The 16,121-nt window shown below is 43.3% G+C and overlaps 1 protein-coding gene across 5 annotated transcripts in view; it reads left to right on the top strand.

The window, feature by feature from the left end:
• FAT3 (FAT atypical cadherin 3) overlaps positions 1–16,121 on the top strand; it is a 545,951-nt gene that overhangs the window by 348,418 nt on the left and 181,412 nt on the right. For 4 of the 5 annotated variants that reach the window (XM_063127164.1, XM_063127165.1, XM_063127168.1 and 1 more), the window contains exon 4: positions 9,613–9,674. In XM_063127164.1, the coding sequence (XP_062983234.1) occupies positions 9,613–9,674 (62 nt within the window). Of the gene's footprint in view, positions 1–9,612; positions 9,685–16,121 lie in introns of those variants that run through there. The other variant, XM_063127167.1, reaches the window with a different exon arrangement.

Here is a 16,121-nt window from a genome sequence, read left to right as displayed (position 1 = left end):
GATTTCTCCTCAGGCAGGCACACACACACACACACTCCAAAGCCTCTGAGGCATTTCGAGGGACACTGAAAAGAGTTTCAATTAGCATAATGTCCTAGGTTGGAGGGGCTTCGGAAGTTCCAACACATCCTGAAGCTGTCCCCGAATCCTGTCTGTAGTGGAAGTCAACGCAAATGTGGATCTTTCTCATTTGGGTTTAAATATGAAACATGTCAAGGAAGCCTAGAGGTGTTTTAAAAAATAAAAGTAGAGTTTTTGTTGTTGTCTTCCTCCTCCTCCTCCTCCTCCTTCTTCAAAAAAGCGGGGGGCCAATGAGCTGCGTACCTTGACTGCTTTTAAATGCTAACACAGAGTCCAGGAAAAGGCACCTGGGTTCTGAGGTTTCATCCTTTTGTAGACTGCAAACTGGGAATTTGGCATTGTCTACCAGTTAGTTCAGTATCCCAGGGTATATGCACATATGTGTGGGCGAGAGGAGGAGTAAACGAACTCTAGAGCAGCAGAGTTGAACGTCTTTCAGCCCACGGGCCAAATAGAATTTCAGAGAAGCTCTCCAGGGCCACATTCCAACAGAGGGGGCTGAAGGAAATGTGGGGGGTGGCAAGGAGAAGAGCAAAGGGGGTAGGGCTGATTTAAAAAACAAGCCCTTCCTGTTTTGTAGAGATGGGCGAACAAACCCAGGTCTGCTTCACCCACCATTCGCCCTGCTGCTGTTTGCCTCAGCTCGCATGATGCGTAAATATGCCTGTACTCTTGTGTAAATGGGACCTTTATGGCCACCACTTACTCTGTAGGGGGAATTACATATTATCCAAAACCTCCATTGTCACACACAATGGAGTCTCTGAATCTGGGTGGACGGCTGCCGGGTGCCCATTGGGCCGCATGGGTACTCAACCTGCAGGTCCGTGACCGTACTGCAGGCACCCAACTGGGTCGGGCGGGGACAGACATCGGGGAGTTCATTGGACTTCCAGACCCAGTCAGGCACCCAAAACATCCCTATATTTTAGTTTAAAGCTCTTGCTACTAGTAACAAAGGTCTTAGGAGAAGCATTTCAACCTTTTAGAATTGGGGGGAAATCGAGGAAACTTCCAACAGCCAGGAAACCCCCAAACAATTGGTGGTTGGGCATTGGGGTTGGAGAAGCAAGAATCATGTAATGATATGGGAAAGGGGGCATTGCTATGTTGGGAACCCCAAAGTGCTGGATTGGGACCCCAGGCAGCCTGGATTTGACTCCTGAGCCTGAGATTCAACACTGCTCTATAGCCAAGGGCTAGCTGCTGTGAAGTATGTAGGTTTTCTCTTTCATCTGCATTTTTTTCATTTGATTTTCACAGAGTCTTAATTCTAAACTTCTGTCATATCTCAAACTTACAGAAATGATGCTATAGTGTGCCCTCCGAGTGCCTCTGGGTTAGTATTTTTGGACTCCTGCACAAGCCTTAGGGCTGTTGAAGTGGTGTTTTCTCCCTGCCCGTTTCATGCACATCTCTTCTTTTATTCTCTCTCCCGAAACTGCAACCAGTCAAAACCTGGCCTTCAAAAACAGCCAGCTTCCGCTCTGTTTAGTAAGGCTTTTTATTTCCTTCTACACTTTGTGTCGCCGTGTCTCCAGCTTTCCCTGCCAACATGCCTCCAACCCTTCTTAGATGTTCTCCAGGGTGCTGACCCTCCTTTTTCAAATCACTACTCTGTGGTATACAGGAATATTTTGGCGAGACTAATGCCCGAACCACGGCTGACTTTTCCATCCTCACAATGGAGAAGCCCAGTTGTAGTTTAGTGGACTGGCGGCAGCTGTCTGGCATTGGAACATTTGGGATGTGACCCTGAAGGAAGCACAAAACCGTCCTCGACATGAGCAAGCTCACGAATCTCTCCCTTCTTGGTGACTGAACAGCCATTTAATTGTTTGTCAGAAAGGATGCGGTGAAAATGTTAAAATGCAGGATGTGTTAAGAATGTTAAAAGGGTGGTGGTATATACATTTGTTCTCTGTTTGTGGAATTCGTATGTGCAACGTGTCCCAACCAGATGTTTCATCGAACCTTAGTGGTAGGTTTCAAACAATGGATAAACAGGAGGCGGTGTGATCGCTGCTTTAAACTCTGTGTTTATAAAAACTTTATATATAATCTGAGCTGTAATGCGTTGATATTGCATCATTTGAATTTGTGTGTTGTGGACAGCAAAGGGACTGAGCTGTGATCCCGGAAGTCCCTGTTTGTAATCTTACATCTGCCATGAGCTCATAGGTTGTCTTAAGCACACAGCTCTGTTTCACCCTCTGTCTCCCATCTGCAATATTGAAATAATAATGCTGACCTGTTCTATTGGATTGTTGTCAGGATTATGGAGATAATGTGCATGAAGTGGTCTCTACATCGTAAACAGCTATACTGATGATGATTCCAATGTTAAAATACACAATACCTACTTTTTATTTCCATTTGGAATGTGAATGGAACTTGCAGCCACTTAGTTTTCGCTATCCTGTTCTGAGCAATGGAGATACTTTGCTCTTGCTACTTGTTTTGCTGGCTGCAAGCTGCCTCTGCTTTTTCCTGACCCCCTCATTTCATAGAATCATAGAATAGCAGAGTTGGAAGGGGCCTACAAGGCCATCAAGTCCAACCCCCTGCTCAATGCAGGAATCCACCCTAAAGCATCCCTGACAGATGGTTGTCCAGCTGCCTCTTGAAGGCCTCTAGTGTGGGAGAGGCCACAACCTCACCAGGCAACTGATTCCATTGTCGTACTGCTCTAACAGTCAGGAAGTTTTCCTGATGTCCAGCTGGAATCTGGTTTCCTTTAACTTGAGCCCGTTATTCCGTGTCCTGCACTCTGGGAGGATCAAGAAGTGCATTTGTCAGGAACTGGTTCTCATTCCAACTGATGGGATATCCATGAAGTTACTGACCCTGTTCAGACAACATGCTAAGCTACAGATTACATTACTAAACGTTACAGGTTACGGTGTCATATGAACTATGACTTAGTGGGCATGTCTAAACCACAAGGGTGTAGGGGGAGGATTGCTGGCTTCCTGGCTTCCGTGATCTTCCTTGGGTGTCCAGACGGCTGTGCAACATCCTTGTAGGACGGCTGCATGACGTCCTTGTAGGACGTCGTGGCCGCCATTTAAAAAAAAAAGAGGTGAAAAGCGCACATGTGCTCCTCCGACAAAGGTACCGGGGGGAAACCGTTCCCCCCACCTCTGATGAGCACAGAGCGCCTGAAGAACTCCATGCCCCGTGCCCGGTTCCCACCTCCTTGTGTTTACTTGTGAGGAGGCAGGATGAACCTGGGATAGCCACCCACACCACCCGCGGTCTCAGGACGATCCCGAGACCATGGGAAAAATTGGCCTAAAAGCTGTCCCAGTTATCCTGGGGAAATAGAGGGATCATCCCTCCCTGCCTCTGGGATTCCCTGTGCTGGGAAAAAAAAAGTGAAACTGCTAAAATATGAAATGAGAGCTTCATCCATGGTTAGAACCGTCTTTATTTTGGTACCTCTATCCCATTGGTACCTGACACAGTTTTTATACAGCTTTGTTCTGGTGAATAGGAAACAGCACAGGAGTTTAGTCCTGACTGTATGCACAGCCAGGCTTCTGCACTCTCCATCTCTGTCCAGAAACCTTACTGTCTATGCCGGTTCTAGCTCATAGATGGCTATCTTTATATCCCAAAGCCTCAATCCCTAAATTTTTAGTCCCACTCTCTCTTGCACAAGCCACCACCACCTAAGGCAGAATTTCTTTCCTGATTCACTAGCCACTGTTACCTCTCCAGTGCATTATGAGTAGCATAAATAGGCCTTCTGCTACACACTGTACATCTGGGATATGCAATTATACAGTGATGTTTGATTTATATGCTATCTTAATGTATTCAGCACAAGGCACTTTGTTGCATTAGAAAAATAAAGAGCTGGTGTCGTTTCATTTTTAGTGTTCTTTAGGGAGGAACAAAATATATCTTTAGCCTTTGGTGGCAGTTCGGTTGTTGCTGGTTACGCGCTACAAAATTTGTAAATAAGATAATTTATGCCCTCTTCAACTCTCCAAAGGTGCATTAAGCAATGACTGGAGTAGACCAAGTCCAAATCGGCACAGGCAAGAGCTTACCCACATTGCAATAACTGCAGCTAATCTCAGGCAAGGATTTAGAATACAAAAATGCCTTGTTCTCTGGCTCTTTCTGTACTATGAACTTCTATTGGATTTATACCACTTTGACTGTCATGGCTCGCCCCTAAGAATCCTGGGGAATGTAGTTTGGAAAGGATACCGAGAGTTCTTTGTTAGAGATCTCCAGTGTCCCCTTTCTTTGCCACAGCTATTACCTTATAGCAGGCCTTAGCTAGACCTAAGGTTTATCCAGGGATCGTCCCGGGGTTGTCCCTGCCTGTTCCCGGGATCCCCTGTGTGTCATTTAGATGCACAGAGATGACCCCAGGACAATCCCAGGATAAACCTTAGGTCTAGGTAAGACCTTTTTCTCAAGTGGATTACTGACATTGACTCCAGTTATCATTGCTCAGCCTCCCTATTTCAGGCAGAATTGACTGATCCAGTGGCTCTACGTAGAGAAGATAGATAGATAGATCTTCGTCATACCTCAAAGTATTCTTACACGTCTCCTGTGATTTCTCTCCCCTTTTCTTTTTGCACTTAACGTGTAACCTATCCCCAGTTTCTTTCATTCCTCCCTCTTGCTGTGTTTAGATTTATTTCTCTGTATAACAGCTTCCCTCTCTTATTCTGTTCATCTCTATTCCCATTTTTTAAAAAAATATTTATTGTTAAAAACCTTAGTTAGCTGCTCTCTAACCAACTCTCCACTGCCACGCCTGCCATGCGTCCATTGCACAGGACAGTCAAGCAAAGAAGCACTGGGCAGCCTAAAGCACTGAGACTCAGCTGAACCCCACCACCACTACTGGTGGCTCCAGCCCAGAGTTTGAGAAATACTGGTGTGCGAATGAGCAGAATTCGAGCTTGCCAAATTTCTCCGAATTCCATCTTGAACCTTGTTCTGACTAAAGTCTGAATCAGATTAAAAGCTTTGCCCCCCCCTTTTTTTTCTTTTTGCGTCAATTATGTTTTTGTTTGACAGGGACACATTCTTCTCCCATTGATTAAAACGTGTGCGCATTTTTCAAAGGTACACATTTTTTCATGTGTATTTTCACCATGTACGCATCCTCTCAAACACATTATTTTTCGGTCTGTGAATCACATTGCGACCTTGGAAATGTATGCATTTGGATTGCAGATTGCACTTGTCTGTATTTGGTCAGGGAAGATTACCCGAACTGGATAAATCCTGATCAAATATGAACTGAAATTAATCCTATACACTCAGTCATCCCTAAGTGTATAGGATTGAAACCTTAGGATCGACCTATTGAGATACTTCTTGAATAACACAGGTTCTTGTCAAGTATTTTAAAAAAGGATGTACACTTGTTCTGTGTACCTAGGTAGCCCACGGAATCCGTAGGAACCTATTATCTCATTTTGGGGTGACTCCATCTTGCTTCTATGTGAGTTCAGTGTTGGAGGGAATACAAATGGGACCTACACCGAACAATATTTCATGTTTCCGTTCAGAATTTTAGCCAAGGAACAAAAAAGCCGAAAGGCAAGGGGTGGAACCTGGAGTATGTCCAAAAAGATTTATTATAGCCTACATGTTTCGGACTGTGTAACGATAATGTGCTATACCGCACAGGAGAGAAGTGAGCTCATATTGTTGTGCGAAGTGCCCTGATGAAGGGCTCTACGCAGTCCGAAACACGTAGGCTATAATAAATCTTTTTGGATATACTCCAGATTCTTCTTCTGTGCATCACACATATGAGCTTCGTGCCTGTGTGGAGCTTCGTTCGGGAAGTTTCTATAGCTGATAGAGATTTTTGGCGGGAACCCTCCCCCAACGTTGGGTTGCACATGCGCAGGAAGCTTCCCACCCAGCTCCTCAGTTCCTTTTTGACCGACATTGCGGCAACATCATTTAGGAGTTTCGCTTGGCCTCGGACACATTAGTTAGCTGCATCTCTCTTATCTTACTGTTTTTTCTTAGTCTTTTCTCGTTAGTTCTCTCTTCTCTCTCATTCCACCCCTTGCCCTTCGGCTTTTTTGTTCCTTCGTTATTTGGGGTCCCCTCCTTATCGCCTGCAGCATTTTAGCCGGCCATGTCTTCTTTCAAAATATTCTATTCCAATTCCACCAGTTTCCTTTTTTTGATGCTCCCCAGATCCAGCATTTTGTGCCAGTGCACATGCTCAGTCCTCATTGGTCTGGTTGGTTACATTGTCCTCCTTGGTGTCTCCCCCTGCTGTCCGAGATATTTCTACTTCTGTAAACCTTGGAGTTTCCCCAGGATGCTGATTCTTCCTTCTTCTTTCTCAACCCTGTTTTGCCTGCATAGCCTTCATAACTCAGCATCTGAATTTGCTATTTGCATATACGATGATTTTAGCAGGAAAGCCAACATTGTTATATCTTTCGGAAAGGAGTGTGTGGGAGGAATAAATGGAACATAGAGGAAAAACTAGCTTCGCAGTTCATTTGAAAACAAAGACCCTCAATAGGGAGCATTTACTCTTTCCACCTTTTAGCAAGGACCTTTGTCTCTCTTTCAGGTTATCTAAAGAAAGAGGCCATTTCACTCTCGTTGCCCTGTAAAATAAAAAAGGGGCGGAGTAATACATTAATGCAGCAACGTTTAAAATAATTGCACATTTGAGTTTGGTATAATAATAAGTTTTAAACAAATTCTCCTTTGTTCCCAGTAAGAATGCACACCCTTTCAAATCCGAGATTTACAAGAATAATTATATCAAATGATATGTTTATTTAGCCCCGTGGTCACATATATTATTTTCTGTGATTTTTTAAAAACTCCTCTACTCAATTATGGGTCCAATCCTATGCATGTTAGATAGAAAAAAAGTCCTAGAACTCCAGCATTTCTCAGCTAGCATGTCAATTTCTAATGTACTGTGCCCTCTGTCAATTTCTAATTTACTATGCTAGCTAGATGAACATGATCTTTGTGTTTAAAATATCTCTTATTCATGGTGCATCATAAAATCCCCCCTTATTATAGTAATCTCTTCCCTCATGACTATTGTCAGGATCACAAGAGATGCTTCCATGTAGTGTTAAACACACACACACACACACACACACACACACACATACACACACACAGAGAGAGAGAGAGAGGGGGGGCTGTATTACATTCACGTAGACAACAGTTTTTTCCCCTCCGATTTTGATAATGAGCCTTCTTTAACTAAGAAGTAAAGGGAACAAAATTCAATTCTTAATGGGGAGAGGGCAAAGAAGGTTTAGAACTCAGAAATAAATTAATGTATGAATTTCACTTTAGCTGAATCAGCAATTTGAGTCTGTATACAATCATAATTATGTCTGCCAGGGATGGAACGCTAGGCTACCTAATCCAGTCCTCATTAATGAGATAGGACACAGCCTACATTGGGCAATTTAGCTTTATCAGCACAATGTCACACTTAGAAACCTGTCTCTTAAGGCAAGAGGGATAAAGGGTAGCCTTGTCTATTCTAACTAAATTCTGATTCAAACATGCATGTTCACCCGTTCGCTGAAGTATAACGCGAACACATCTGAATCAGCCATCAAAGATTAAACATAGCATTCCCATCACCCAGTCTCTTCACAGGCTTAATGCATTTCAGTGGGACCAGTTTTCACTCATTCAGCCACCTTTGCACATTATGAATTAGATCCATAATAGGTTAGCTAAATGTAATTCCCATTGATAGTATGAAGTTATTACTGCACTTATATCCTGGCTTTTTCTTCTTCTTGCAAGGAACCACAGGCAGGTTATATGGTCCTCCTCCTTTCCATTTTATCATGGGATCATTTTCGTGGGACTGAGGCCTTAGCTAGACCTAAGGTTTATCCCGGGGTCATCTCTGCTTGCTCTTGGGATCCCCTGTGTGTCATTTACATGAACAGGGATGTCCCCGGGATGATCCTGGGATAAACCTTAGGTCTAGCTAAGGCCTCATTAAGTCTTGACTAACTTGTCCCATTGATTTCAGTGGGACCTAAATTCTACTAACTTGGGCTCCAATCCTATATACAATTAACTGGGAATAAGCTTCTGATGCCCTCCCCATGGCTGCACTCAAGATGGGGAGAAGTGTGGAAGCAAAGAAACGAAAGACTCCTGAATGTCATGTCAAACTGATTTGGCATTACATGTAAACCAGACCACAGAGAGAAGCACCTAGCAGGTTATACGTGGCTGGTGTGTTTTGTTCAGCTTTGGTGGCTGCTGGTTTCGCAAGTGTGTTTAGTGGATGACTTGATCCTCTGGGGCTAAGCGGGCTCAAGTAGCACCCTTCCCTGTATACCAGCCTTCCTCAACCTGGGGCGCTCCAGATGTGTTGGACTGCATCTCCCAGAATGCCCCAGCCAGAGCTGGCTGGGGCATTCTGGGAGTTGTAGTCCAACACATCTGGAGCGTCCCAGGTTTATTTATTTATTTATTTATTTATTTTATTACATTTATATACCGCCCCCCCAGCCGAAGCTCTCTGGGCGGTTTACAACAACCAAAAATAGTAGACATTAAAAGTATACAATTTTTTTTAAAAAAAACATAAAAACAGTATAAAAACAACAACAGTATTCATTTAAAACAACAATTCTGGGGTCCATTAAAACAAACTTAACGTTATTAAATGCTGTTAAAATGCTGTTAAAATGCCTGGGAGAAGAGAAAGGTCTTGACCTGGCGCCGAAAAGGTAACAACGTTGGCGCCAGGCGAGCCTTATCAGGAAGATCATTCCACAGTCGGGGGGCAACCACTGAGAAGGCCCTCTCCCTTGTTGCCATCCTCCAAACTTCCCTCGGAGTAGGCACTCGGAGGAGGACCTTAGATGTTGAGCGCAGTGTACGGGTAGGTTCATGTCGGGAGAGGCGTTCCATCAGGTATTGTGGTCCCAAGCCATGTAGGGCTTTATAGGTTAAAACCAGCACCTTGAATTGGGCTCGGAAACATATAGGCAGCCAATGCAAGCGGGCCAGAATCGGTGTTATATGCTCAAATCTTCCTGTTCCAGTTATCAATCTGGCCGCCGCATTTTGCACAAGCTGCAGTTTCCGGACCGTCTTCAAAGGCTGCCCCATGTAGAGGGCGTTGCAGTAATCTAATTTGGAAGTTACCACAGTATGGACAACTGAAGCTAGGTTATCCCTGTCCAGATAGGGGCGTAGCTGGGCCACCAACCGGAGTTGGTAGAAGGCACTCCATGCCACCGAGGCCACCTGTGCCTCAAGTGACAAAGATGGTTCTAGGAGAACCCCCAAGCTACGAACCTGCTCCTTCAGGGGGAGTGCAACCCCATCCAGAATCGGTTGAACACCCCCCATCCGATCAGAGGAACCTTCCTCAACCTGGGGCTGAGGTTGAGGAAGGCTGCTGTATACCAATGTCCCTACTGGACAATTGGGTCTGAATACATTTCACTAAATCCAGTATGACTCCTCTTCTTTCCCCACAGTTAATGAACATCCTTCTTCTCTTTCTTACAGGTCTCATAACCACAACTTCTAGAAAACTGGATCGTGAACAGCAGCCAGAACATTTCCTTGAGGTAAGATGAGAATGGAATTTTGCAGGTTTCACTTGCTTTCTTGTTTTGCTAGAATTCCTATCATATGGTGGTACATGAATAAGTCGTATGCTCATGTGCTCCCTTGGAGGAATAAGATGGAAATGGACACAAAATCCGACTGTCACGAGCTGTTTGAACATAGAATAGTCACGGGGAATGATTTAGTACACTGCTGCTTCAGGGATCTTCAAGACCAGTAGAAGCCAAAGTATAGGTTGGCAGGTGCAGAGATGAGAGGCCCAGATTGCCCTCGCTTTCATTCACCCCTCCCCCGACACTTACAGCACATTAATATTTGCCTATTTGACAACATGTTTCTGAATAACAAAAATGAACAATCTGTTGACAGTCCAACACTTAAGTTGTCTGAAGGGGAAGAGTTTCTTTTGTGACACTTGTGAAGCATTTTGCAAAACGTTTGGCTCTTAATGTGGTTAATTAACCTCCTGGGGGAACCCTTAATTGCCAATATAACCATGGTCTCCCCATAGTACCACGCTAGCCTTCCGGAATGATTTCATACTCTTCCTCCCATTAGAGTCTGATTGGCATAAAAAGAGTATAAAATTGGCTCCCCGTGAAAAGAAAGCTGACTGGAGATTGACCTAAAAACTTCCGTTTTCCGCTTGCCTGGTGTGTGTATGCATTGGAGGAGGGGAGGGGCTGTTGAAGGCCCCCCGTGAATATGGAGGTCCATTAATTGTTGAAATAACCCTACCCTCATTTCCGCTAACTTTGACTGTGGCATAATACCCTTAAAGGTCTTTCTTTAGCTTATTCATACCACTCCATGTGAAGCTTGAATTGAATGAAACATTTGGAACTACACTGGCAGAGGAGAAGACATCTAAGAACACTGAATTGTTGGGGTTGTGGAGGGAGTTTACTGTCAAGTACCACGGAGGTGGCATTTATGGAGAGCTTTTTACTACGACGCCTGGAGAATTACAGCCTGTTACAGTTTGGTACATATGAAGATAGGTGGTAGTTTTTGCCCCGGTAGGCAGCCCAGTCTTTGTAATTATTTGTGCCCATCTTGAAGATAAGTCCACAATAATTACTGGCTTGAAGATAAGCCTGCAATAATGACTAGCCCACAAAACATTTTACTACCCTGCGTGGCCATACATACTTTTATTAGGGGCACATCAATGCATAGTGATGTACGGATTTCCCTCTACCTGATTCTGAAACAATTTGCCAATTATTAGTACTGTTAGAGAACTCTTGGGGGAGGGTATATGTTCTTAAGCACGCTAAATTGACTCGTACTGTTGGCTTAACTCTATTAAATAAGTTTAAAAACTCAGACACATGTCTATTTCCTGAATACTAATCTCAGCTCAACAAATTTAAGCAACACACTCCAAGGAGATGCCTAAGCCTCCAGAGACTGATGGACAGGCCCTGTGACCCTCCTAAGCCTTAGTGGGAAAGAAGCTGCAGCCTCCAAGATTTCGTAACCACATTGTTGGAAGCTTCTAAATTCACCCAACAACAGAAGAAAAGCCTTCTTCTGCAATTCAAAAATTGCAAACCTTGCGGCTCTTTGTTTCCTTGACCTCTTTAGCTTATAGTGGAGCATTTAAGACAAGGAAAAGGACTTCTTCTTTGATGCCTCTACAGCATCGTAGTGAAGCCAGGGCTCACGGGGAAGCAGTGCCTCCCTTTTTGTATTAGCCAGGGCGGGGTAGGGAGGAAGGCTATGGGACTGTTACGATGAGCAACTGCAGTTTAAAATTTTCCACTGTCCCCCGTTAGCGCGAATGACATCGCACTAGCAGAAACTAGGTTCTGAACTATGTGCAAGAGAGAAGAATCCAACTAAAGTTACTTTCGTGCAAGTGTGGTTGTTCACGCAGTTTTGCATAACACTTGTGCAACCCGTTGTGCAACCCGTTGTGCAGCTGTTCGCACAACTGCTTGTGCAAGTATAATGAGCAACCACTTGCACAGTGGAAAGATTCAGCGGTGCACCGCTAGCGCTACTTGGGTTTGCGGAATGTCACCATTGGGTATTATCATTATTATTAATATTTATTTATAAAGCACCATCAATTTTCATGGCGCTTTACAGAATAAAACAAAATAAGACAACCTGCCATATGGCTTATACTCTAAAATCACCGTAACAGACAGGGGAGGGAGGGGAAAAACCAATAGGGGTAGGGGACATTAAAACTAAATATAGACTAGTATGACCATGCTACGGTTTGCAATGGGTACTTCCCATTGCAACCACACGGACTACCCCTGACTTCAGATCATTTAGGATGCAATCCCTATGGAATTCTCTGCCTCTGGAGGTCAGGCAGGTGCCAACTTTGCATTCCTTTTGGTGCCTCCTGAAAATGTCGTTCCAGGAAGCCTTCCCTTGCTTTGCATTTTGCCTTTTTTTTAAAAAAAAAACCTATTAAAAAAACCTATTTTAATGTGTCTTTATTCTGTTTTAATTTTAATTTTATCTTCTACACCGCTCCAAAATTTTGAATGGGGAACGGTATCTAAATATTGTAAATAAATAAATAAATCCCATGCATAATTTAGATAGAAGGAATGTCCTACAACTCTTAGCATGCCCCAGGCAGTAATGCTGGTTGGGGCATGATGGGAGTTGTAGGACTTCCTTTCGCCTAAATATGCCTAGGAGGATTGCACCCTAGAAACACCAATAGCACTGGTCCCAATCTTTGGTGGACTTGACTGCTAACTTCATTATGAAAACTCTGCCATTTCTTTCCCAGCTTCTGTTCCTGTTTGTTTGTTTTTGAAACCAGTTGCTAATAAAAGGACCTATCCTCTTATCCGATTATGATTGTTTTCAAATTGTATAATCTCTAGAAAATCACAGCTATATGAATGCTTGTTGACACTCTCAAAAAGTTCTGAAGGATTAATAATGTAAGATTTCCATCTGCAGAAAAAATACTGATTCTTTCTTACCATCTTAAAAAAAAAACCAAGAAGCTTTTTGTCATCCTTATTGTGAGACATTTCCAATGAAGAAAAAGTGGGATACAAACTATATAAACAAGCAATGTCAATGGAAACCTTCTGAATCGCAAGCATCTATCTTAATTCTAAATCATTCTGATTTAGCTGGACAAGCATCTGTCAGGGATGCTTTAGGGTGGATTCCTGCATTGAGCAGGGGGTTGGACTCGATGGCCTTGTAGGCCCCTTCCAACTCTGCTATTCTATGATTCTATGATTCTTGGTCTAATGTATATGTTTATTTCCAAGTTCTAAACATCTTATGGCCAACAGTGCTACATTAATTAATAAGTAGGAATGTGTGAAGTGCTTTGAGTTTCTTTGGAAATACATACATTTCTGGGCTTCTTCCACAAAAGAAAACAAAATGTGTTCAACAACATCTGAGCATTTGGAAAATGCACAAAAAACACCTGTACTTTTCTAAAATGTGCACAAAAACACTTTAGTCAATAGGGGCAGGTATCCTTTAATAAGGATGTTGCCGGTGCCAGACTGGATCCAAGAGTCCAATGGACTCCCCTGCATCCACCCCCCTGGACCCAGTCGGGCACCCGTGGCTCATTTTTAGGCCCACCCTTGTCTGGAGCCTCCATTGTGTGCAACAGTGGAGGCGCCAAAAATTCCCATTTATGAAACGGGGAAATGTGCAATTTCTGGAGCCTTGCACAATGGAGGACAAGGGCAGACGGGCTCACCTTATCATCGGAGGCTTGCCGAACCTCAAAAGAAGCTCATACAGGGCATCAAGCAGGGACAGATGCTGGTGGCAGAGGGGCTGGTGTCCCGTGAGTCCGTCCATCCATCCCTATCTTGTAATGTATCCATTAATGCGTCCATTTGAAAAACGCACACAAAAATATGAATAGAATCAACATGGAACACGTATCCCATATTTTCTCCACACACACCTCACCTAAATACCTGCAAACAGAATAGCTCAAGCTCAAATTGGATGTAAATTACCTGAATGTTACATTAGTTTATAACCTTCCGCAACCCAAATTGAGTCCCTCTGATTATTTCACCTAAACAGACACAGGCCTTAGCTAGACCTAAGGTTTATCCCAGGATCGTCCCGGGGTCATCCCTGTTCATGTAATGACACACAGGGGATCCCGGGAGCAGGCAGGGACGACCCCGGGACAATCCCGGGATAAACCTTAGGTCTAGCTAAGGCCTTAAATTGATAAGATTACTGGGATGGCTGTGTGTAGCTTTTTAAATATTCATGGTAGTAAAAGAACTTACATTTAGGTAGCTATCTATTTGTGAAACAGATAAATGAAAATAAATACCTCCTACAAAGTAAGATGTTATTGGGGTTTCCAGGATACCTGTATGTATTTCTTGACACGGCTGGATAATCTGAGCATGATGTAGAATCTCTCTCTTACTCTTTCTCCCTCTTTTTCATTCACATCCCTCTGTCTGTTTTCTTCCTCTTTTGTTGTAGTTCCTTTTCATTTGTTCCTTCAGGTGTAAAAGAAACATCTAAAGATAATGTGTGCTCCCTCTGCATTGTTTAAAGATCCCATCATCTTCTCTAAAACTTCCATTACTCCATTACAAGATATAAGAATAGCAGAACATCCTCATGCTCTCTGAATTTCAGAAATGCATTGAAAGTTTGAGAATGGCTGATCACAAGAAGTCTTCAGCTTCCTACACAAATAAAATTTTGGCCTAATCTACACCAAGCAGGATATTGCACTATGAAAGCTGTACGAAAGCAGTAAATAAAAGACAGGAGCTACACTACTGCTTTATAGTGGTATTGAAGTGCTCTGCCAACTGTTGGGGCCCGTTGACACATATACCACTTTCATACCGCTTGGTGTGGCTCCTGCTTTTTATATACCGCTTTCATACCACTTTCATAGTGCAATATCCTGCTTGCTGTAGATTAAGCCTTTGAATCTAGTTTTCTACCTTCAGAATGGTTACCCCTACAAATCTGTGCAGGGATGTTGGGGAAATCTGCTTGGAGGTGTGCAGTTTGACGGGTTTTCCTCGGCTCACTCCCCTAGACTTCGCTTTGATTCCCACTACAGCTCCCAACTAGATCTGCTGCACATCAGACCAATTCACATTTGTCCTGGATGTTTGCACATTTTTGGAAGGTTCTGCAAGGTGGTCTTTTCTAATCAATTTGGAATAATTATGGCCAAATTTGTGTCATTTGCGCAAATTCGACCATAATTTGCACAAATTACAGAACCTTGCCCCCAAAACAAATGTTGTGCTACTCCATTCAGTCAGTACGTTTTTCCTGATGTCCAGCCAGAGTCTGGCTTATTGTAACTTGAGCCCATTATTCTGTGTCCTGCACTCTGGGATGATTGAAAAGAGATCATGGCCCTGCTCTGTGTGACAATCTTTCAAGTATTTGACATGATAGCACTCTTCAAGGACTTGAAAGGTTGTCACACTGAGGAGGGCCAGGATCTCTTTTCGATCATCCCAGAGTGCAAGACACGGAATAATGGGCTCAAGTTACAGGAAGCCAGATTCCAGCTGGACATCAGGAAAAACTTCCTGACTGTTAGAGCAGTATGACAATGGGACCAATGACCTTGGGAGATCATGGGCTCTTCCACACTAGAAGCCTTCAAGATGCATTTGGACAGCCATCTGTCAGGGATGCTTTAAGGTGGATTCCTGCATTGAGCAGAGGATTGGGCTTGATGGCTTTATAGGCCCCTTCCAACTCTACTATTCTATGATTCTAAGATTTCCAAGCAATGGACATCCCTAAATCTGCCATGTTAATATGAGGTTGGGTGGTGTTTGGGGGGTATGAGGGTAGTTTTTCATTTGGAAGGTTAAAATTTAAATTACTAATAATTCATAATTAGGGCTATCTCAAATGTACCCGCTCGTGCTCTTCGCTCCTCTGATGCCATGTTTCTCGCCTGCCCAAGGGTCTCTACTTCCCTTGCTCGGCTTCGTCCATTTTCTTCTGCTGCCCCTTATGCCTGGAACACTCTACCAGAACATTTGAGAACTACAAGTTCAACCGCAGCTTTTAAAGCTCAGCTAAAAACTTTTCTTTTTCCTAAAGCTTTTAAAACTTGATTTTGTTCTGACTTTATACTGTTAGTTTTACCCTACCCAGTGCCTGTTTACCCTACCCTGTGCCTGTTTGCATTCTCTTCCCCTCCTTATTGTTTTATTATGATTTTATTAGAATGTAAGCCTATGCGGCAGGGTCTTGCTATTTACTGTTTTACTCTGTACAGCACCATGTACATTGATGGTGCTATATAAATAAATAATAATAATAATAATAATAATAATAATAATAATAATACAGATGTGTGAACATCTGATGAGGAAGTAGCCTTAGGGAGCATACAATGTCCTCTCTAAACACCCACTCAAACCATCCCTTTCCATTTTGTTCATGGATGTTTATACTCACAGCCCTCG

The sequence above is a fragment of the Elgaria multicarinata genome, chromosome 5 (assembly GCF_023053635.1).
Source record: "Elgaria multicarinata webbii isolate HBS135686 ecotype San Diego chromosome 5, rElgMul1.1.pri, whole genome shotgun sequence".
In the NCBI taxonomy this organism is placed as follows: Eukaryota; Metazoa; Chordata; class Lepidosauria; order Squamata; family Anguidae; genus Elgaria; species Elgaria multicarinata.
This window is presented reverse-complemented; position numbering and strand designations above follow the sequence as displayed.